Source organism: Chelonoidis abingdonii, chromosome 3, assembly GCF_003597395.2.
Source record: "Chelonoidis abingdonii isolate Lonesome George chromosome 3, CheloAbing_2.0, whole genome shotgun sequence".
Taxonomy (NCBI): Eukaryota; Metazoa; Chordata; order Testudines; family Testudinidae; genus Chelonoidis; species Chelonoidis abingdonii.
Window position 1 is genome coordinate 152,178,033 of NC_133771.1, and position 24,516 is coordinate 152,202,548.

General features: G+C 38.4%; 1 protein-coding gene across 2 annotated transcripts in view; it reads right to left on the minus strand.

Moving 5' to 3' along the window:
* Positions 1-24,516, minus strand: part of RMDN2 (regulator of microtubule dynamics 2) — a 65,831-nt gene that overhangs the window by 38,894 nt on the left and 2,421 nt on the right. For both annotated transcript variants that reach the window (XM_032776525.2, XM_075064231.1), the window contains exons 3-6: positions 18,759-18,951; positions 16,322-16,424; positions 14,035-14,095; positions 79-154 (exon numbers count right to left, since the gene is read on the minus strand). In XM_032776525.2, the coding sequence (XP_032632416.1) occupies positions 79-154; positions 14,035-14,095; positions 16,322-16,424; positions 18,759-18,951 (433 nt within the window). The remainder of the gene's footprint in view (positions 1-78; positions 155-14,034; positions 14,096-16,321; positions 16,425-18,758; positions 18,952-24,516) is intronic.

Sequence of the window (24,516 nt, forward strand, 5' to 3'; positions counted from 1 at the left end):
GCTGCAAAACCCTCCCTTTTATACTATCAGGGAAAGTAAACTAAGAATAGTTGCTAAAGAAACTACCAAAAAACATACCTTAAAGAGATAGCCATTCTTGATTTTGTTTTGTATACTGTCAAACTCAGACATATAGCCGCACATAATTGCAAACCTGGGGGGGAGGGGAAAGCAAAACAACAAAAATAAAGTTGACACATTTATGATTGTTTTAGTCAAATCTCTTTGAATCAAATTATAAAATATTTCCATAATTACCTCATACATTGCTAGAATATTCCTGAAGATTTACTGTCTGGCCCAAAATTTAACATGAGTTGTGAATATTTGGAAAATAGAAAAACATGATAAAATGGCAGCAAAAAAGTTGTTGGACAACAAGAAAGTATAACTGATTTAGGCCTTCAATGGGGTTTGAACCAGGGACCTCCCTTCAGAGCTGAAAGTACGAGCTTCCACTACTTAAGCCAAAGGACTAAGGATAACATTTTTAAAAGTGCCAAGTGACTCAGGCACCAAAGTGCCATTTACAAAAGTGACATATGCCCATAGGAGAAAGTCAGTGGACTTAGGCTCCTGAATGCCTAGGTCACTTCCCCCCACCCTCCCATTTGGAATTAGGCACTTCTGAAAATTTTTACAACTTTGGGTTCTAGCTGTCAGCTGTAATGAACTAATTAACCTTATGTGGACCAGCCATGAGAGGTGGAGAAAGAGCCACACTCTCTTAATTTGGGTTACATAAGCAGCACGCATATATCCTGGCATACAGAGAAGGGTGAAAGTTACCACAGATGACGCGTCAAGCTTGAAAAAGGAGCAAAGCTCGCTGTACATAGAAAACAGCATTATCATTTCCTGTCTTTCAGAACCTGAAGCCAGCAGTGAATCTGCTGGAGCAAATCATTTCACCTCAATGGTGGAGCAATCAGCACACACAGTACCACAACTAAGCAGCATCAAGCAGATTAGCTGTACACTTGTGTTAGGGATATGTCAAGAATGCCAGTGGAGGTGACAAGACAGGCCACGGACAGCACCTACGAAGGAAACCCATGATGTCCACAAGCAAATACAAATACTCACCCTATAGACAGTATGGAATAGCATACCAAGGCGTGCTCAGGGGCATGGGCTTGGGGCAAGGTGGACAGCTGGCATGAGTTGCAATTATTTTAACTGCATGAATTGACCATGAGATATTAACATCATCCTCATCTGCAAACACATATCTCACATCAAGCTGCTACTGATGATATGCCTGAAAGGCTAATAAGTCCAGAAGGACTACACACATTTGATAAGAATGTAACTGCAGCAATTGGCAGCTATGACTGAAAGAATACAAGATTGGCTCTCAAATCATATGGTTGCATCATTCATGTATTCACAGGTTAGCAAGGTTCACAAAAATAGTTTCTTAATTACTACAAGAATGCAATGATTGTCAGATCAGTTACATGGTGCCAAAGAGGTCTGATAGAGATTTTAGAAACATGAGCAAAAGCAAAGGATAGAACTGATAGTTCATGGTGTGCAAAGCTCATAGAAGATCTTGTACAGACATCTTCTGTATAAATGACTTTCCTGTATCTGCCAGACAAACAGAATCCATGAAAGCACACAGAAGTAGAAGATGCAACTACACAGAGACTAGTCTATGATATTGTATTTGAGAAACTATATGTGATCATGTAATTAAAGACTGAACCAGACTGCATATTCATGAAGGATAGGTTCATCAATGGCTATTATCAGGACAACCAGGAATGCAACATCATGCTCTGAGTGTCCCTACTCTCTGTGTGCCAGAAGCTGGGAGTGGACAACAAGGGATGGATCACTCAATGATTGTCTGTTCTGTTCATTCCCTCAGAAGGACCTGGCATTGGCCACTGTCGGAACACAGGATACTGGGCTAGATGGACCATTGGTCTGACCCAATATGGCCATTCTTACGTACAAGGGAGAAGAGAGTTAAGGTACATGCATCTGACGAAGTGGGTATTCACCCACGAAATCTCATGCTCCAAAACGTCTGTTAGTCCATAAGGCGCCACAAGACTCTTTGCTGCTTTTACAGATCCAGACTAACACGGCTACCCCTCTAAATCTTAACTTTGCCATTTCTTGACTTGTGAATGCTACCTTAACTTTTCCATGAGGGACATTTTCCATTATGAAAATGTATATAAATAGATTCCACTGTACTTGATGATGTAGCACCGGCGTATTCTCAGCTAAAGGTGCAGCTCTTTGTGATGTGCTTCCACTCATGAGTGAACAATCAGAATATAAATAGACACTTCAAATCTAATGTATTGTATTTATGGCTTTTTCTGCTGTAACTGAATTAAGCAATGTTTTCACTCTTTGCTGCTGCCTAGCTTTCTAGAAGTTTTTCAAACATCTTAGTCACTTTTCAGAATGTCCCCTCTCTCTTTTACCCATTCCTTCATGTTCGTTAGTTGTTCTGGTGTTTCTAGTATTCTTTGTTTAGTTAATTTTTAAGATTTCCTAAAATTTGTGTTCTGTTACAGCAAACCAGACAATGCTGCTCTTTCTATGGTTCCAAGCCAAGTCACCTATGTACTGACTTCTATCACATTCCTCCCCCTCAGTGCATCTTAGGACCTGTTGCCTTAACTATTTATAAAAAAAAATTTCACAAAGAAAATTCACCCCTATTTAAAAAAAAAACAAACACTATCATACCTTGGGTTTTTTTCCTCCTGTCTTTTTCAATATGAGCTCATGGTCAATTGCTGGAGGCAAGCACATTTTAACGGGGCAGCTGTGAGGTCCCACTTTAGCTATTAGTTTTGGCCCCAATTCTGGAATGTTTATCTTTTATGTACATTGATTTCCATGGGGTGACTCATATGCATAAAATTAAGCATGTACATTAAGTGCTTGAAGGATCAAGGCCTTCATTCCAAACTGCCTATAATTATGAGAGTTTTCAAATTATGATAAATTACTAGGACGGTGACATTAGCATTTCAAAAGAACATTTAGGGCCACTCAAAAAAAATTATATAAAGTTATAATTGGGGAAAATATGCTGTTTTAGAAATATTTTAAATGGACTCCCTCTCTAGGTTTGTATTAACTGAACAATAGTCTTATCTTCTTGAAACTCCAGGAGCTCATGCACTCTTAGTCATGTGCACGTATTACTTCATTCGGTTATAATGGACTCATGCATGTATATCGAGAGAAAAACAGACTCCTGGGCCTGATTTAATTTCCCCTAAGGCCACTTTACACCACTGTATAAAAGTAATAAAGCAGCATAAATCCATAAACATGGTTTCTTAGATCTTGCAGAGTTTAGCTAAGACATTTAAGATTTCACAATGCATTAAAAAATAAGGAGTAATCTAAAAGAGAAAAAATAAGTTGAAATATAGGGTTAAAGTGAGAATTATGCAAAAAATGTAAAAAGTAAATGACAGTAAAAGATGAACAGTCTATGTTAGTATTCATTTATTTTAAACATGGTTAAATCTCAGCTTCATTGGATTCTTTACACAATTTAACAGTTCAAACTATGAGTAAATTCTTGTTAAATGTACATACTGTAATTGTTGACACAGATACTAAAATATTTTACTGCTTATAAATAAATCCAATGCTTTTACTATAAAAATCAATGATAAAACTAATCATGTTATGAACTGTTGATTTCCGATACTGTCAGTATTTCCTGGTAGGGCGCTAAAAGGGCATAACAACAGTTGTTGAATTCATGTGACCCTCAGACAGATTGTCAAACACTGTTGAGCAGGATGTACACTGAGCAGAATCTGGCTAATCACGCTGGTACTCCTGTCAACTAAAACAGCATGATTTCGTATGGGAAAGAGCTGGTGAGGAGGAATGAAGCTAGGAAGGTCAAGAAAGTTCAGGTATTTAGAGAGGTGAAAGGTACTAAAAACATTATTTGGCATAAATTACTCAAATATAGGCAACATATCTCCTACCCCCTTTACTCATTAGGTGCTAATCAGATAAACTCAGCATACCATAGCTAAACGGATTGCTGCTGGAAAAGAAAACAATGAAAAGCAAGCAAGCTAATCCAGCATCTTGCAGTATTTTCCTGTCTGTGCGTGACAAGGAAAAAGGGCCCTAGCTTAAACCAGTTCAGAGCAGTACTTTTATTTAGAGCGATTATCTGTAATATGAAGAGATCCCAACAAAATACACCCAAAATGAAAAACAAACAAGCTAAAATATCAATTTTAAATAATTTCCTTTTTTAAAAAGGAGGAAATCTCTCATATACTTGCTGCATTGTTCTACTTTGCACTTTTGTATCTGAACAAACAGTAATGCTGGCAATTTGTGTATACAAACTATTTAATTGTGTAGAGTTAAAAGTGTAAAGCACATTGGACAATGATTTGTGGATAGTGGTTGGTTAAAGACGGAATTCATAACTTTCCAGATTTCCAGGTCTGGATGCGTTTGAGTGCAAATAAAAGAGGGTGGGGAAAGTGAAATTTTATCCTTATTTGTAAATTGATAATCTACTAAATGGATTAACAAATCCGGACACCTGCGGCTAGTTACAGCAGCACCTTAAAACACTAAACCAAAGCATGAGACTAACAAGACATGTGCCAATCGTCCTGCCCAATACTTTGGATGTTACTTTAAGACAAATAATAATAATTTCACACCTGATAAAATGTTTCACTAGATAAAAGAAATCAAGGAGAATTAAACAATAAACAGCGAGATGAAAGAGTCTTCGATGCATAAAGATCCCTATATGGACTTCTGGCATATTTATTAGCAAAGCTAGCAAAAGGAATAAAACTGGAACATTTATTTTACTACACATATTGAAATATTAACAACCTCCTTTTATCCAAATTCATTTATCTGCGTGTTCAGGGTTCAGAGCTGTACACTGCTAGGGAACTTCTCTCTTACGAGCACACCACCCCACAGTCACTTGCCCCATCTAGTGGTTCAATTATGAACCAGCAGACACCTTTAAATGGGGGAGTATTTAGTAATCATTGGTATGACAATGTAATTGCACTACAGTATTATAAAATTTGTGAAAAACAAAATGTTTAAATACTATATAAAGAGAATAAAACTTTATAATACCTAGGTCTGGAAAAATAAAGAGGAAATCTTTAAAGACTAGGGACCTAGAATAATGACGCCATGACTGAGTTAATGTTGGTACTTAACTAATATCACCAATACCCACATATTCAAACATACTCATTAAACAAACGATACAGTTATAATTACTTTTGTATGAGCAAACATTGTTTCTGTTAAAGTTAAATCAAATAATGAACTTGGAAATATGCTTTAGTACAATCACTGTATAAGAGACACTGAAAAAACACAAATACAGACAAACCAAGGAAAACGGAAATGAAAGTAAAATGTCTAGATTTCTAGAAGAAAAAAAACTTATTGAAAACAAAAATTATTCTCCTGCAGTTAACTTTTTTTTATTTTGCACAAACACACACACACACACAAAATCAGCTAGCTTTCAGCAATCACCAAGGATCTGATCTTGAAGTGAGCTTTGGCTGTATAGATCTCAGTGCCCACATGGAGACCTGTTGAAATGAAGTAAATGAAGCTCTATGCAGGTGGATAGGTCTGCCTACATGGAGCTCCCTGAAGATCAGCATACAATGAATTAACCTTTCCCCTGATGGTGCTCTAGGTGGTCTAATGGCATTCAGGCAAAACTAAGACATATTAGGGCACACCTGGTACAGTCAGAAGTACAGCAGGTTAATTCAGCCCATTTTACCTTGCATGTTCAGAAACAGCCCAAATGTTAATAGACAAAATGCAGATGATTCTAGGATTATATCTGTCTTAAAAACAAGGAAATTTATGGATGAATGAGCCTTTGTTCTACATAGTCTATCCCCTAAATCTTGACAGAAGAAACACGATTCTTAGCAGATATGCTAGGGGCCTAAATTATTCTCCAGCGGTAATAAAACAAGATGTAGTTTAAAATATTTGCCAAAGCATCTAAGTGACTTAGGAGGCTATCCAAATCAGAACAGCTAAAGAGAAGAGAGAGGAGGCTGGGTTTTGCCTAATGATCCCTGATGGTTGATGGAAAGGTAGAGTCATCAGAAGCCTCATATCCCATTATTACTCTGGTCCCTGGTATCTCCTTGTTCATACTGCAGTGCGTCCTACTTTAAAAAGGCCATTCCGAAAGAATACTTCATGCCTAGGACATGTAATACATGCATCAGATTGAGATACTCCTAAATTTATGACTTTCACCTACTGTACTAGCATCTCTAAATTGGTGGGTACAGGCATGAGCTAGCAGCCAGGGACTCTGGCAACATAGCCACCTGCACGGGCCACCAGGAGGCGGATCCACAGCAAAGGCTGTTACTTTTACCAGATATGTTCCTTAAGCCCAGAGGCAGGTAAATGATACGCAACCCTGTAGACCTGCTCCTGACCTACTCACACCTTCCTCCCACGTGGACCCTAGACTGGAAACCCATCCCCTCTTCCCCCACAGGGGAAGGGCTTTGAGGTCTCCTAGGAAGGTTTTAAACAAACATTCTCATTTCAATGGGCCTGGGTTCGCTAGATGTACTGTAATCACACACACACACACACTCTCTCTCTTGCTTTCTTAGCAAAACTTTTTATTTAAAGGGTAATGTTCAAATACATGCAAAGCTAAGGAAAAGAAGGGTTCATTTTCACACAATTATAAATGTTGGTCCTGATTTCCAAATGCTGGTCCTGATTTCTCCCCTGGGCCCTGGGAGCCCCATTCATTCGCCCCCACCCCACCCCTTTCCCTGTCACTGCTCCTCTCTCAGAGGTCCTGTCTCACAATGATCATCCTGCCAGTGGACACTTATTTTCCAACTCTGTCCATAGAGTTTCCTGTGTCAGCCAGAAGAGCAGTGCACTCTCCCTGCTCCCATCTCTGCTGTATGTATGTATGTACACAGTATTCACAACCCCAGACACACAGATTACTTATGTGCCGGTGCAACTAACCTCCTAGGCTTCTTTTCTAGTCTGGCTTTGAATGAGATGTTAATGCCTTATAGAGTTACTCTCAGCTCTGTGACTTACAGTGCTGTTTATGATTACTGTTACTTTATATTACAGATATCATAGGTTTGTGCCTAAAGTTATAGCCTTTCTTACCACTATTTATAGAGTGTTTAGTTACAAAAATGCATCTGATTAGTCTCAGGGCACATGTAAAGCATCAGTGGCATGCTCATTTACTTATGTTGGTGAAAGTGTGGTGTTCGGGTTAGGAATCTGCAAGCCTGCCAAGATGCAAAGCGAAGTCCTGCGGTTTTTCCTTACTTGGAATGCAACAGAGTCTACACTGTAGACCCTGGCAGGAACCAGGCTTGGAAGAAAGAATTTTGGGGCCTTGTGCACTGTGGAAATTGCGTGCTTTGATCCTTTCATAAAATAGGCAGCTAAGCGCCCCCACCTCCTACATGCCCCACTTCACACACATACTACCCAATGCCCCACTCTCCCCACAGACCTCCGTGTGCCCCTCCTACTCCACATAACAAGCCTCCACCATCCCACACTTAACCTGACAGCCCTCACTCACATTCCAGCAGCCCAGACATACAACCTGTTCACACATTCCTCAGCACCTCATTCCTGCCTCCAATCCTGCCACTGCCAACATCCCCAACTGCTCTCTTCACTAAATCCATAGACGACCACCACCAACTCACCCACTATCTCCGCAACCTTGCTGGCCATTCATCAGGGCCATCCTGGGCTAGGGCAGCTTCTCCTGGTCCTGGTTACTCAGTTCTGCATCAATGGGGGGCAGCCAGGCAAAATTTGAGCAAGTGGCATTGCAATGCAGTGCTGCTCAGGGTTCCTCCATCCCATTCCCAGTCATCGGATGGCCCCCCTGAGATAGGGGCCCCATAAAAGTGCAGAGAGAACACATTGGTTAATCCAGGCTGGCAGGAATATTAGTTTTCCTTGTAAGATCTCATAAAAGTAATAAAGCTGAGCTCCATGGAAATGTCAGGTCCAGCAGACACATGTGCAGCTAACATAAGCAAACACACTGGAAAAAAACCAACAGTTTTAAAAAATACCCACATGAATGCAAACTAAATTGGAGAATTTTCATATAGTACAACATTGTAAAGGACACAGCAACACACAAAGAGGAATCCAAAGGCACATCATTCTAGATTAGTATTCAATGCAGGTTAATTTGCTGTACCCAAAACAACATTAACAGAATATTATGGGCCGTCTGCATTTCTGTGGCCATGGAATTTGTAGCGGAACTGTCCCCTAGAAACTAAACTTTAATTTTTAAAATATTTGTTTTTTATCTCGTATGGCTGCAGAGATAACTCTGACAATATTAAGAGAGCTTAAATCAATAGTCACATCTTCATGAATCTGCACAGTGTGAAACAATAGTTCTCAGAGGCGTGAATAGCTCAGTTAATCTCAACTGAGTGTTAACTCTGAAACCTAACTATGATAATTTAACTGTCGTTATTTCTTTACTGATCATTTTAGCAGAAACATCCAACTGCTGTGTTTATGCCACAGTCCCAAACTATGTCCTATTCACCTATGTGAATTGCTGCAGAATTTCCACCAGAGTGCCACTAATCAAAGGACCTTGCTGCAGAAGGTGCCTCATACCCCAGTTTTCCTCTATAAGCTGGGCTCTATCTCCCATGATTCACCATTTCCCTTCACCAAGAAGGAGACCACGGTTTATCAAGGCTACATTTTAGTCACAGCTATTTCTAGTAGAAGTCATGGACAGGTCATGGGCCGTAAACAGAAATTCATGGGCCCGTGACCTGTTCATGACTTTTACTAAAAATACTCCTGTGACTAAAACTTAGGCTGGGAGGGATGGGTGTTCTGGGCAGGGGGACAGTCTAGGGCAAAACAGGTGCTGGGGGAGGTGGCCTGGGACCCCAGGTGTGGGGGGATGGCAGGGCTGGCAGGGGCTTCCTACCCAGCTCCGGTGTTCCTAGGCCAAAGAGGGACAGGGCAGGGGCTCCGCTGCTCCTGCCACAAGTGCCGGCTGCCGCAACTTCCATTGGCCAGGAATCAATTGTGTGTATGTGCTCTCAGACTTTCTATAATCAGCGACATCCTATAAACTAATATAAATAATTAACTGCGGCATTAAGTTAGTTTTGTGGCTAACATATACATCGGCTATGGTAAGTATAGAAAACTTTCTGTGTAAACAAATGTCAGTCAAAACAGCATGTATTTCGAAATTTTTCTGCTCTCTGCAGAGCTTGTAACCAACCTTCCTCATCCAAGGAGTACAGTGGATTGAGCAGTGGCATATGAACAGTGTAAAGAGGAAAAAGTGCAGAAGACTTTGCAGGGAAGCTGTGGCTCCAGCTGTCACACACACACGCACACACACACACCTGCATGTGGATGCTGCTGCTCCAGCTGTCAGCCCCGCACTTGGGCAGGAGACTGCCAGGAAAACAATATGGTAACCAACCCCACAAACCTCTGACCATCACTTCTGAGCTACTGTTGGCAGTGATGCTGGCTTTAAAGCTGTGCGTCTGGCCAGCAGACTTCCTCTCTAGCTGCCCAGCCCTGAAGGCAGCACCCCAACCAGCAGCAAGGCAGAAGTAAGGGTGGCAATCCTATGACACTGTTACAATAGCCTTATGACGCCCCCAACCCTGGCCGCCTGTTGGGTCAGGACCTCCATGGTTACAACACAGTAACATTTCTGATCTAAACATCTGAAAACCTGAAGCTGACTAATTTTATACCCCTGGGCCATGAAATTGACCAAAATGAACCATGAATTTGGTAGGGCTCCTAGTCATAAAACAATCACAAACAAGCAACAAGTTGCACAAGTTAAAAATGCTGCAAGGTGTTCAAACATATGAAGGCATCATCAACATTTACATCTTTTACTAAAATCTTACTATAGTTCTAATCCCTCTTCACAGGGGACTGGACTGATTAGACAGACAAAAATTACAGTTTTGATTTTCATTGTCAAAAGAGTTTTGTTGAAAGTAACAGATTAAAATATCTCTAATCAAATAATCTAAAGACTTCATGATCTATCCAGGAACCATAAAATAAAGCATGAACACTCAGCAGCTGAAGTCTGGATGCATCTATTAATTTTGAGATTTAGCAGCAGCTGCAAAAAAATTGATTGCCAAGGCTGATTGATTGATTGATAAAAGATGTTTTGGTCAGTACTTTCTATATCTATCCCACTGATAAGTTTAATTTGAAGATGAATATTGAATACCTGGCAAGCTGCTGGTAAAAACACTGAAAGCTCTGGTACTGATAATCTTTTAGGCAAAAAGGTATCTACTGCACTGACAGATCACACAACTAAACACAGGCAGGCAGTTGGCCCTATTCCACGCATTTTTGTGGAGGCAGATGTGGAAAGTCGTTAAAAAACAACCTTAGCTATACCAGCAAACCCTCCTAATGGAGACATTGCTTATACCAGCAAAAGACTGCTTCTGCCCAAATAAATAACATATCAGTTCCGCAAACTAAAAAAGATATACTGGCAATAGGACTTTTTTGCTGATATAATACAATAGGGCTTTTGCCAGCACAGCTATGTTAGTAGGGGAGTGTGTGATTTTTTTCATACTCCTAACCAACACGCTACGCTAAAAAACTTTGAAGTATAGAAACAGGTAGACATGAAAGTATTCTTCTGTTAAAGGGCATATTTGTCTTTGCTCAGAAAGCCCATCACTTGTTCTCATATCATAGAACTTTTCTAACAGACTAAATGAAGTCACCAAGTTGACATGTAATATATAGAATATGGTTACCAGGTCAAATAAATCTAAAAAATCTGTATAGGTGGGAATCAATCAATTATACTTCATGGCTGCTGAATCTCCTTGGCTTGTACATATAGAAATTTATTTATGTTCTCATTAGAGCTCCTAATTATTAGAAATAAGTTTCTGAGAAAAGCTTTCAAAGAAGCCTATTATCCTTATCCTCTGAGACAGATATATTTTATGTTCCCAATAGACAAACAGAATAAAATCCAGGGAAACATTAGTGCCAACTTATAAAACAAATTTTCTTCCACAAAAAGGAAGAACAATTTGATGTACACTTCAGAGTTGCTTAATTAAATTTCATTTCCCCCTCCCCATATTATTAGATTACAAGCATCTGTGTAATTAAGGATGAAGGAGGACGCGAAAGAACTGTACAAACTAAGGCCATGTATCCACTTACAGTAGCACTTGTGTAGCTACGAGAGACCTCTCCGGTCAACACAATAAAACCAGCTCAATGAGCAGCAGTAGCAATGTCAGCGGGAGAGCATCATGTGCACATGAGCGCTTATGATGGCAAAATTTATGTCACTCAGGAGGGTGTTTTTTTCACACCCTGGAGCGACAAAAACTTTGCCGACATAAGTGCAAGTGTAAACATGGCCTTAATCAAAGCAGATAAGTAGACTTCGCTGCCTGCTAGGAATTATACTATAATATTATTGCAGCCCATCTATATCACATTTGCAAAATGAATTAGAGATAACCCTTATCCAGTACTAATCAGGGGAATATCAAGTATTACAATATTCTTCATAAACAAAGTGGGATTATAAACTACTGTACAGTCTATACAATATTAATCCTTAAGAATCGCCATCAATGCTGAGCACTTGATCATTCCAAACTAATGAAACCTACAATGCCATTATACTTTTGGAAAGCCTCCGTACCTCTGGCTGCACAGTAAAAAAAAAGTCCAAACTTACTAAAGGCAGAAATACAAGGATGAAACTGTAGAACATATATAATTTTTTTCTACAACAAGACACCACAGCTTAAGCAACATGGGCTTTCCTTCCATACTTCAACCTCTAGAACAATTTTTTTGATCAGTCTAATTTTGGGACACCTTTTCTTTCCTTACTTTTGTACTTATTTTCCCCTCCTAGCGGGGCCTGTCATTACAATATTTTAATTCTAAACTATGACAAAGTCAGCAAGGAGGACAGGATAAATTAAAAGCCTCAAGGGGTAATGTCCTCTAGCACAGACTAAACTATCCTTCCATACTACACCTCTTTAATGGTCCATAGCCAGAAAGCAGAGCTGGATCAAGGAGCGGTGAGATTAACATTAAAGAAGGGGGAAATACACCATTTTAAAAGCATAGCAACTCTCTCAGGAATCCCTGTGCAGGGACAACACAATAATGTGTGGATCTCAGCGGAGCAGCAGCAGACTAAACTGATGCAATAATTAATAAACTAACCCTGGAATGAAAGAAAGAACAACAAAACTTTCATCAGCAAGGAGAAAAGAAGTAAACAATTAATAAATAAAATAGCAGCACTGAGGAGACATCAGCTAAAGCGAGCAGAAATTTTTTTGATGGAATATGTTTGTCAGAAATACTGACCTGCCAAACTTGAAACATTTCATGGGAACACATAGACTTTGATAAATGCTTTATTTTAATAAGGTAAAAACAATTTGTTTCAACTATATTATATTACTTTAATATTATTGTAGAATATAAAAAAGTCAACACAAAGTGCTTTGACCTTACTGAAACAAAGTGCCTTAATGAGGTCATTTTGATATCACCAAAACTAAATTTTTAGAAGCTTCTTTTTTCAGGAAATTTTGACTTTTTTATGTCAACTTGGGACAATTTTGAAATGTTGGAGTTTCTCATGCAAAAAAAAAAAAATTCCAAATTTTGCCCAACTCTAGTACCAACTTTTCATATGCCATTTTATTCATGATCCTAATTTTTACATCAAGCTACAGGAAAAAATGTATATTAATTTTCAAATGTAAGACACTAAAAATAGTTCTAGTGTAGTATGTTATTGGAGTAAACCTGTAAAGGCCTAAATACCTCATAAATCACCTACTCACAATATATAGGAGATTAGCTGAAGTGCTGCAGCAAATAATTCCCTTGTTTAAATAACAGGCGTCTGAAGACATGATTTTGGAGCTTCCTTTCCCTGTTGGTCCACCAGAACCAAATTTGTTGACATCCAATTAATGCTGCAAGTCATTAACTATGCTCACAGTTTCTTTCTTGTTGTGTGGAGGAGGAATTAATTTTGAAAGAGTGATGGAAAAGTCTTAATTCTGGAGATGTGGGAGGATTTTCAATTTTGGATGGACATTGGGCCAGTATCTTGAGGTCCCAAACTAACAGCATTTCAGTAAGCAATACGATAAAATGTAGAAATTAGTATCCGGATACACCCATATCTCCAAATGTTCACATAAGCCATAATTTTCCATTTATCTCTCTCTTCCATTACATTGTTTACTTTTTGCTGTGTCTTTTTTTTCATAATTAGTTATTCCTAAAGTATTTCTATGAATATATTGCTCATTTATTATTACAATGCACCTAACACTCTGGATTCCAGAGGGAATACTTGAATGAAAGATACTACTCAGAATGTATCAGAATGTGGCCTTTCTTGTTTAACTTTCATTGCTACAGATTGTAAATTCATCTAGTGCTTTGGATGGGTGGATTTGAATTAGATAAGAGAAATAACATCAAAAAGAAAATCATGTCAAACAACTGTTTTGAATAGTTTAGGAAAAGAAAGAAAATGGAAAATTGTAGTTTGTATGAACATTATGAAAAACTGGTGTAATCAAATACTCATTCCTGCATTTCGTCATACTTACTGGAAAATTGTTTAGTGCCTTGTTTCACCAAAAACTGAGGTTTCATGTACTAAAGCAAGCTTTTCTCAAAATATTTTAATGTAATTGCTAGATGTAACTGCATTATGCTGGATAAATAAAACTATATAAAGTTATAAACAGCTAACTTGCAAAACTGACATCCAACCAATAATCTGCAATGATAAAATATGAAGCCTGTAACTCTCATAGGACTTGTGGACATTGTTTATAGATAATTTTATCTTTCTGACTTTGCAGAAAACCACAATACAAACAATATTTCTCCATTATTCAAACTTACCATTGATGGCTATCAGCGCACATGGTATCCACCTGAATAGCTTTTTCAGCTACAATTTTTCCTGTAAAAGAAAAAGTTATACTAAAGCATCTCTCCATCTTAGATTAGACCAGGAACTACACTGTGAGATAATATACTTCAGATATAAAAGAAACCAATCTGATTTTCCATTTAAACACTGAGAGGGATATTGTAACATTATGGATTCACAATACATATAAAAATGTATTTTTTATACTTTTGTTTACTTAGGATAGTTCAGTTCAGATACAACCAACTGGTTTTCAGTGATGGTTCTGCTTTTGACTCAGGAATGAAGAAATTAAGCACCTGGCCAAATTCACATTTTGAGTAGGAGTCCAGATGATGAGATTGCTGTTTTAAAGCCTTAGCTGTAACCAATTAAGCAACACTTTTTATTATTATTAAAAGTAACTATAAAAACAAGAGGTAAAGCAAACAATCCTCAGACCAGCTGGAATTAAAAATAAGTTACTGTGCCAAGTCCACTTTAGAAACAGTTCTCTCTGAGCCTCTTCCCAAACAAAAAATTTAAAAAAAAAAAAAAAAAAATGCTGCAAGAGACTTCAGAACTCGGAACACCCAGCCACTGCAGGATGAATATCTGAACAGGCTGTGACACAACACCGCTGATCACAGGAATACCTCTGACCCACTTCACATACCACCATTGCTTCTCATCTCTCTCTGCCCTATCATTATCTCCCATCAACGAGTGCTAAAATTAATCACAAGCAGGATCAAATTATATGAGCTCAAAGTCTAGTTTTATTATTATTTTATTATTTATTTTGGTAGCTCTAGTGTGCTGGGCACTTTCCAAACAAAGAAGGGAACATCCCTGCCCGAAGGAGCTCACTGTACAGACAGACATGTAAACAAATGGACAGTGAGTAAGGGGAAGGGAGTAACAAAGATATACTTGTGTTAATACTAAACACATACCGTGCATACAAATTATATCCACGTTAGTCGTGAAGCAAGAAAATGTCAGTTAGCAAGTTTCTTATAGGAATCAAGACAGAGATGAGTCTTCACAAGAGATGTGATGGCAGACAGAGTAGGTACCCTGTAGAGCAGCTCAGAAACAACACAGCATGTGTAAGGGTAGCATGAAAGAAGGCACAGAGAGGTGTGTGCGAGAGAAGCTGTCAAATGAGTGGTCCAGGCTGGCATCCCTGGAGGAACAGAGTGGATTAATGAAAACTCAGAACAAGACAAAGAGATAAGTAAGGAGAGGCAAGACTATATAGGGCTCTGAAGGCAGTAAGGACAAGTTAAATTTGATGCAGTAGAGGAGGGGGAGCCAATGGATGAGGTACAGATGAAGTGATGTAATCAAAGAGATGGGCAAAGAGGATTATTTTAGTGGCAGTGTGTTGTACGGACAGGGAGGGGGCAATGGGGATATCAGAGAGGCAAGAGAGAAGAATTTTGCAGTAGTCAAGATCAAGGCAGCCTGGGTGAGAGTTTCTCATTAGAAAGGAAGATGCTAGAGATACTGAAGAGAAAGAGGTGGCACGATTTAGATACATCTTAAATCTGCAGGACCAGAGAGAGAAAGCAAATGACGACCTCCCAGTTATGAACCTGAGTGATGGCCAAGATGGTGGTGCTTTGGAAAGCTGCAGAGCAAGAAAGGAGGTAGTGAGAGGGAAAAATCAGGAATTCAGGTTTGACCAGTTTGAGATTAAGCTAACAACAGGACATCCAGGAGAAGTTGGATACACAGGCTAGGTGCAGTGAATGCAGCATATTCTGCTTTTCATTCTTTAACACTGCTTCTAGTCCTCAGTATTCCCAGGCTCCCAAAAGAGTCATATTCAGCCCTCCTCACCTGAGACGAGGTTATTAAACTGTGGGGCCTCAGAGGGGGGAAGGAAACCCTGGACACCTACCTTTGCCTTGGCATTTATTTAGATGTCATCAGGCTGAAGATTTTTTTTATTTCAGTTCTATTTCAGTCTGGCTCACATTTAAGTATTAAAAGCACTGACTGGAGCCAATCCTGACTGGCAAAAACCCTTCTAATCCAGTCCTGGACCTCTGAGTAGAGCGAAACTAAATGCTTGATGCCAAAACACGTGGCAGTTTTACCATGCAAAACATTTTCATCAAGGTCTAAATGCTATCCTTACAAAACCAGATTACAAACTGCTTGGACTATGACATTTCAGGGAAAAGTGCCACTAAAAGTTCACAGTATGAGCCTTTCTACAGTAATCAGGTATCATTTTTATCTAGCCAGTGTTTTGCCCCCTCCTACCATCAGCAACATATTTCTTCTTTTCTTCAACATCTGTCGTCATCTCAAACATATCTCCGTAAGCTCGTGCAAGTCTCCAAAGAAACCCCTGATGGTTTCCATACTGAAAGAAGAGGGAAAAAGCAGCTACATTAGACCATTAAATTGACTAAAATGTAAATGTAATTTTATACAGTTTCCTTGAACAAAAGTTAAAATAATTTAACAGCATATTTATTCTCCCTCCTCATTCCCCCCATTGAAAGATGGTGAATCTTTGGCTATTTTTATTCCTACCACACTATGTTTATTATGTTTGGAGAACAAGATAGATGAATTTTTCCTCTAGGAAGAGAAGATAAATATTAGGACACTTAGCTGGAACACATGTATTAGGTTTGTTCAGGTTTTTTGTTTTCTTTACAAAATGACTTTCTATAACTGTTCGTTATTACAAATAAAAAGGTAATCCATTATAGAAATATCATGCAGTAACCAATTAGTATGTTTTCTTTGTGCATGAAATAAAAATCTCATCATCCACTGTCAGTATCATATCTACCAGTCTGACTGCTATTTTCTACAGTTACTTAAATGAGGAACACTACCAAAAGCACAAATATCTGTCTAACCAGAAGAAATGTATGAAGAGTCAGCACTGTATTAATTACTGCACCCAAAACTCCCAGTGATTTCAATGGGAGCACAAGTGCTGAAAGGTCAAGCTCATCTTAAAGGAAAAGTCCTGGAGTAGGGATAGTAAATAGGTAGACCGCAGGCCAAATTTGGATTGCTAGACATTTTTGAACAGACCCCAAATTCTTTTTACTTATCATCATTATTGGGGTTTTTTATTATTATTGTTTTCTCTGGAGTCTGGACCTTGACTATACCTTGACCAAGATATTTGGACTTTGGCAAACAATAATTTACTATCCCTGTCCTAGAGAATTTACCAGAAAACTGTAACTTTCTATGGGTTTTTCAAATCATCCTTTAGAATTTAATATAGAATTATACCCCTCTGTAACAGGGTCTACTAGGCCTTTGTGGCCCCCTGCTGGAGACCCTACAGTCCTACTACACCCTCCCTAGGAAAAGAGCAGCAAAAGTGGGTCCTGTGGGCCTGCTTAGCCAGGCTACTTAGAAGGAGCCAATCAGAGTCCAGCAGGCTCAGATATAAGGAGCTGCAAGGCCTGAGCAGGTCAGTTGCTAGCTGTGACCAGAGGAGAAGGGAAGGGAAGGGAAGGGTAGGGTGGGGTGGGGTGGGGTGGGGTGGGGTGCTCCTCCTCCTCTCTGGTCACAGAAGCTCCAGAGAAGCAGAAGGGTTCTGGTGGTATTTGCATTCAGAGAGGAGGAAGAGGCTCTGAGAACTTCAGCTCTGAGGTATGGGCAAAGAGAAAGGAGATGCATGGGAAAAGGCCCAAGGAATAGCAGCAGCAAACTGGAGGGACAGTAAGTGGCTGCTATGTGTTGAGACCTGGAGTAGTAGAGGGACCCAGGTCCCTGACCAGCAAGTGCTGGAGTGGCCTAAGCCCTGGAAAGGGACACAGCTAGTTTAAAAGCCCAAGAAAAAGGGACTAGGTTTAAAGGGCCAAGAAACAGGGCCCTGGTGAGGGTAGACCAACAATCCTGGTGGGGTTCTTCGCTAAAATCCCGATAAAGAGGCTAGATTCAAAGGGTCCAGAGACATTGGTGAAGACACTAATAAGGACACACTGGTAGTCCCTGTTGGAACCTTGTTAACCCAGAAGGACTTCATTCATTCATATGGATTGGGAGACTTGGCTAGAGAGCTGAGCCACTGAAGATCCACCAAGTGAGGTTGACAACCTACAGCTAGGTGTAAGAAAGGCATGCATTACCACACCCAGCCACTAGAAGGCACTCAAGAGGTGAGTGTGCCATGATACCCTCTTATAGAATTCTATAGGACACTTTAAAAAACTACACACTAATGAGCACTCTATTTGATTTTATGGGGCAGATCCATAGGTGATGTAAACTGTCATAGCTTCATTGACTTCAGTTGATCTTTCCCTGTTGGTTTTTAGTGTCATTTCTATAAACACTCCTTAAATTTATTTAGCCCCTAGTTGGCTTCTTCCCTATTTGATTCCATAGGACTTTGCCATATAGACAAATTTAAGAGCTGGAAAAACTACTGCTACTGCCTAAAAGTCCGTGACATGTCTGTTCCTTAAGAAGCTGTAACAAACTGGAACTCAATATAGTTTAAATTTAGTTCAAAACAACTAAACCTTTACAGCTACCCTAATAAAAATACTGCTGTGGTGATATTTTGAAAGAATTTTTGTTTTTAATGTAAATTGTTGTACAAAACCTTCTAGTCTTCTGTACTTTAGTTCTAATATTTCAGAGTTAAAAAGGATGACGTATACAGTAGTGAACCTAGAGCCAGGACTATGAAAATAATTGTACATTTATCCCTTAGTACCTTTTCCTCTTGTTCAAGTAACAGTCTGAAGCTCTCCTTTTTATCATCATCTGAACCACAATGCAAACTGTCCACCTGCTGCAGAAGATTAAATAATTCTGTTTCCTTTTCTGTTCTTGCAGATGCTGCAGGTAAATTAATCCATCCCCTTTCTTCAGATTCTTCTTCAGTATCAGTGTGAGCTGTAATATAGCTAAAATTATAGAAACAATAATTATATAGTCTGAAAACACTGACAAAACATTCAAGAACAATTTGTGCCAGTTCCCAACTTTAAAGAAGTTGGGTCAGTTCCTGATTGTTCTCCAATTCAGAATAGGAATACTGTAAAATGAATGTGAAACTGATTCATTATTAGCATATTAGGGAAATAGTTAGGCAGAATGCGTTAAGATTAAATCTGCAAAACATGATTGTCACAGACATTGCCTAGTGGTTAGAGCACAGGAATACTGCGAGTTCTTATTCTGTTTTTGACACTGTCTTTGTAGCTATCATGGTTCTGTTTCCAGATATGGACTGGTTACAGAGCTTGCTTCTGAGCAAGATACCTATCAGATGTGTTCATCATAAGATCCTTTAAGGCACTGCCAGGTATGGCTGAGGTTAGCTTAAATATGATTTTATGCACAGAGACATCTAAAGTCTGAACAGTACAATATAGTTTAGCATTCCATTACAGTAGCCTTGAAAAACTCACGTGAATCCTGTGACTCAATTTCCCCATCTGTGAAATGTAGGTGCAAATACTAACACAAGAATGTTAAAAATGCTGTGTAATTGATTTTTTGCAAAATGCTTTAATGATGTCAAATGCTATTTACATGTTAAGCATTATCAATTACATCAATATAGTTTGTACAGTCAGAAGATTAATATCCCACACTGCAAAAACTAAAGTAGCTCACTAACTTCACTGACTGAGTTATGGAAAAATACAACTAAGGAAAAAATCATATATTATAAAATTGCCACACAGAGATAAAGTAGCCGCCTTATTTTCCAAAGAGCTGACCACCCAACAATTTGCATTGACTCCAAAGACATTTAAAGTTCTGGCCATCTATTTAGGTACACATACTCCCCTCCCCCCAAATAACTGTTGGCATCTATTTTTTGAAAATAATGTTCTTGTGGAACAATCTCTTTTCAGTAGTCTTTAGAAATTATTTGCTACCAAGCACAAAGTGCTTAAAGTTACCATGACCAGAATAAAATACAAATTGCATATTTTTAATATTTATTGCACACCCTAAGCAATAAATAATTCAGTCAAATTTGCTCAGAACCACCAAAACATACAAATAATTTTCTAGAAATAGGACCATTGCAGTATGTTGGAAATATAGAGCTAAATGATTTGATACTTTTATTTAAATCCTGACTTCAATAAATCACTCTATGAAAGCCACCAGAATTAAAATGACATTGTGCATTTACAGCTTGCTTGGATAGATGCAGCTGCTTATTGAATAACAGAATTGCCAGATTTGGCATGGTAGTTTCTAAACTTAAATTACCCCACTGGTATAGGAAAGAAGAGGAATAAAAGCTTTTTAGCGACAAATTGAAAAGCAAAGTATGATGGACAAAAGAAGTGAAATATTCAGAACAGATTTTTATATAAGTTTAGAGCTGAATCCTCATACCACTGAAGTCCAATGGCAAAAATCAGGATGTGAAAGTTGTTAAATATTTACTGTAGTCTGCTAAAACATATTTTAAAGTGCAGTGTGGTGCTATTTCATTATTATTTTGCACTGGTTGTAAAGCTACTGCATATGTAAGCGGTGTATATAATGACTATACAAACCACCAAAAAAGCAGTATATTTTTAGCTGCTTCTTTAGCTGTAATGCATGCTTCAGTGCTGAACACCATCTCGCAAATCAGCTGGAATCCTGACATTCAGGTAAAGAGGGTTGTTTTGTTTAACTACCAACTGAAAATGCTTGGAGTTAGATAGTGTAAAGTAGCAACGATTAAACAGTAATTGTAAATGGAAAGGATAGCTCAGTGATTTGAGCATTGGCCTGCTAAACCCAGGGTTGTGAGTTTGATCCTTGAGGGGGCCATTTGGGGATCGGTCCTCCTTTGAGCAGGGGGTTGGACTAGATCTCCTGAGGTCCCTTCCAACCCTAATGATACATGATACTGTAACTGTAAAAGTGTAGAGTTAAAAGCTTTTCCGAACCACATCAAACAACTTTTAAGGTTTAAAAGTGTTTGATTTTACTCATGGGAATCAAGGTTTCAGTTATCAATTATTATTAATGATAATTAGCAGAAATAACATCTCCCCATTTGTTTTTCTTCCCTGTAAAAACATTATGTCCAAGGCTGAAAAACAGACTAACATGATTACTGCAAGATGTTCCCATATAAGCAAAAAATGCCAAGGTCAAGTTTGCACTGAGAAACACTCAAAAGAAAGCCCAGAGAACTCCAAAGGTTCTTGTGTCAACCTGACAATACCAAGCATTAGTTCCAGATGGCCAGATCATAAAATACAATTTTTCTACAACTTCACTTGGAAAATCTATAAGCATCTCACTGCTGGGCAGTATTTTGTTGTAGAAATCAAATTATACCAAGTGAATAAGCTTCATCAATAACAAAACATAAAAATATCAGGGAAGTAATAATATTCTCTATGGCCAGATCATATCCCCATCAATCCACATCATGTGCCTTTCCTTACCTCCCAGACCAATCGGAAGAACTCCTTTTCCAGCCTACAGCCTGTGCTGGGGAAGGAGGAGGAGACAGGGTGAGTTGGAATAGAATGGGCAGGGAGTTGCACATCATCCCCCACTGATCCCACGGAAGTGCATTTTGAAAAAAAAACACACACCACCTCTCCTAGTCTGTATTAATATTCATATGTAGCACGCCCTCACCCCCCATGCTTGCAAATCCTCACAGAAATGTGTGCAGGAGACAATCCATTCCCTTGATAAAGATAAATGATATTGTTGAATTGTTCATTTTGATACTTAAAAAAAGAAAACAGTATCTCTTAAATAATCTCTGACAAAGGAAAATTCCTAGGTATATTCATAAATGAAACATGCTGAAACAATGTTACATTATTAAGGCAAAACCACTGGTTTCTGGGAGCTGTAGTGTATTATACTACAACTCCATTCTTGCTGAAAAGCATCACAAGACACTCAATTAGTCCACCAGAGAACTGGCCACAAAAAAAAACCTAGCAGTGATGGATGCTGACAGCCCAGATGTAGTATAGCATTTTTTTTAATCTTCTCCTAGCTTGACCTTTTCAGTTTTTCAGATAGCAAGTTGTCTCTACAGCAACAGGTCCAAAGAGAGTACAATCTATGGCTCTGATCCTGCAAATAGTTACACATGTATAACTTCACATGTTAGTAGCCCTATTTTCACAGAGCAATGAAGATACTCAAGGACAGAACTTAAGCATCTGCTTAACTGTTTGCAGGTTCAAAGAACAAATATATTGAGTCTCATCTACCTATGAATTTACTCACTGACTATTCTCTCCTGAGGGATAGCTTAGTGGTTTGAGCAGTAGCCTTGAGGGGGCCACTCAGGGATCTGGGGCAAAAATCAATACTTGGTCCTGCTAGTGAAGGCAGGGGGCTGGACTCAGTGACTTTTCAAGGTCCCTTCCAGTTCTAGGAGATAGATATAAATATAAAATAATAATTGGAGATATTTTATACACCTTTAAGATATTTTAAACATTTTCAGTATGAAAGCATTACATACTAAGAAGAGAACACAGATTTAAAGACAGCTAATCAACAAAGGTTTCCTCTCATTAAAGCAAGGATTATATGCAGTTTATCAGTTTGAATCAGAGACTATTTTACTTCAAAGTAGAGAATTCTTCCAATTGCTAAATTACAAAGTAAGAAAATATTAAAAGTTACTGATGTGAAAAATGCTAAAAGGAGCACAATGACTGGTTTCAGCAGAACAAGCTAGCGGCCTTTTTTATCACCCTGGTTCTAAAAGTTTGAGTAAAGATTGGAAAGCACCTAGCACATTTTAATCAGTCCTACTTTTAATCACATCAGTACTTCCACTGAAGTCAATGGGATTACTTATGTGCTTCAATTTAGGCATGTGCTTAAGTATTAAGTATAGCCCTAAAGAACTTGCAATCTAAGGCCAACCTTGCAGACACTGACCCATGCGTGTAATCTAACTGAAGTCAATGGGACTTCTCATGTACATAAAATTAGGCTCATACGTAAGTGTTTGCAGGATCAGAACCTAAACTTAGAAATGATCCAGTGAGTGAGAGTAACAAAAAGGTGAAGAGCACTATTATGAGCAAGTCTAGATTTCAAAGCAATATGTTTCAGACTCAGGGTAGACATGTGCACAGCTTCATAGTTCAAGTAAAAGGTACTGTTCCATTTTTTTATTATATATTTTATTATAACTGTGATTCTTACAGGTAACAGAGCAAAAGTGAATCTTAAGGAACTATTTCAATGACAAGAGGGTCAGCTTTGCACTTGAGTGTTTTGTTATATTGTGTATATGCTTTTCAATGTAAGTAAAGTTGTTAAGCATTTGTAAAGGAAAGACTGTTGCAAAGAACCATGATGGTAAGTTGTAGAGTATCCACTCAGGCTCAAAATAAAAAAAATTTCAGTAGAAAAGTGGTGTTCTACATTTTCAACTTTACAGGTTAACTTAGTAAAAAAAATTGCTATTGATTATTTCAGCCTCAGGTAAGTCTGTATGTCATTAAAACATTTTCCTATGACAGTCAAACTAATAATCCAAGAATATCATAGTTTATTATTACATTAATCTGTTTTAATTTAGAAGACAGTCTACATGTAACTTCAAATACTGCAGTCATTCCATGAGCACATTTGCATGGACATTAAGAGAGCTCTCTTCAGAGCGCAGTCTCTAAGTGGTGTAGCAGATTTGTCAGTATATGCACTGAAGAGTTGATTACACGCATTTGGGGCAAACTCGTCGAATTTGTTTCCTTTTCTTAAAAGGGAAAAATATTTATTAAGGACTTCAGTAACCTGTTAATAAAATTCCACGTAATCCTCTGTGACAGCTGGCATTTATTTGCAGGCCTAGCAAAAAGGCCAAGGACTGAATCCTCTGGAGACCTCTTGACCCTAGAAGTGGGCCCTTCAAGTCAGGATTTAGATGCACTGTCCAGGCAATATTGTGAAACCTGTACTGTCACTGCCCATGCTGTACCTGTTTAAACTTATAGAAAGTAAGACCAGAAACTGAGCTTAGATTATGTGTTTCCAGGCCAGCAAATGATGACCTCACTAAGAAAACAGTATACTCACTTGTCAGGCAATGGGGAGCATTGAACACAATTAGTGAGGAGTATAACGCACATTGAAGGGAAAACACTAAACTCTTAGACACAACCAGGACCCTTAAAAAATGATCCAAGAATAACATTTTTGACACATTTCAGAAGGAGCTTCTTTTTAAACATCCCATCTGAAGTTGTGCAGATATGGGAGCCTCCATGAGAAGGTCAGGAGCAGAGCTGTGCAGAAGCCAGAAGTTACATTATGCAGAAAATTTCATGATTTCAAAATCTGTTTTCATTCTGAATATGAACACACCCAAAAACCTTAAAATTTCAGGCAAAATAAATATTTTGGAAAAAAATTGTTTCAAGTCAAACTCTTTTGTTTTGATAAAATTGAAACATTTTGTTCTGATGTTGACCTCTAAAATGTTATAATATAATAGAAAATATACATTTCAATAT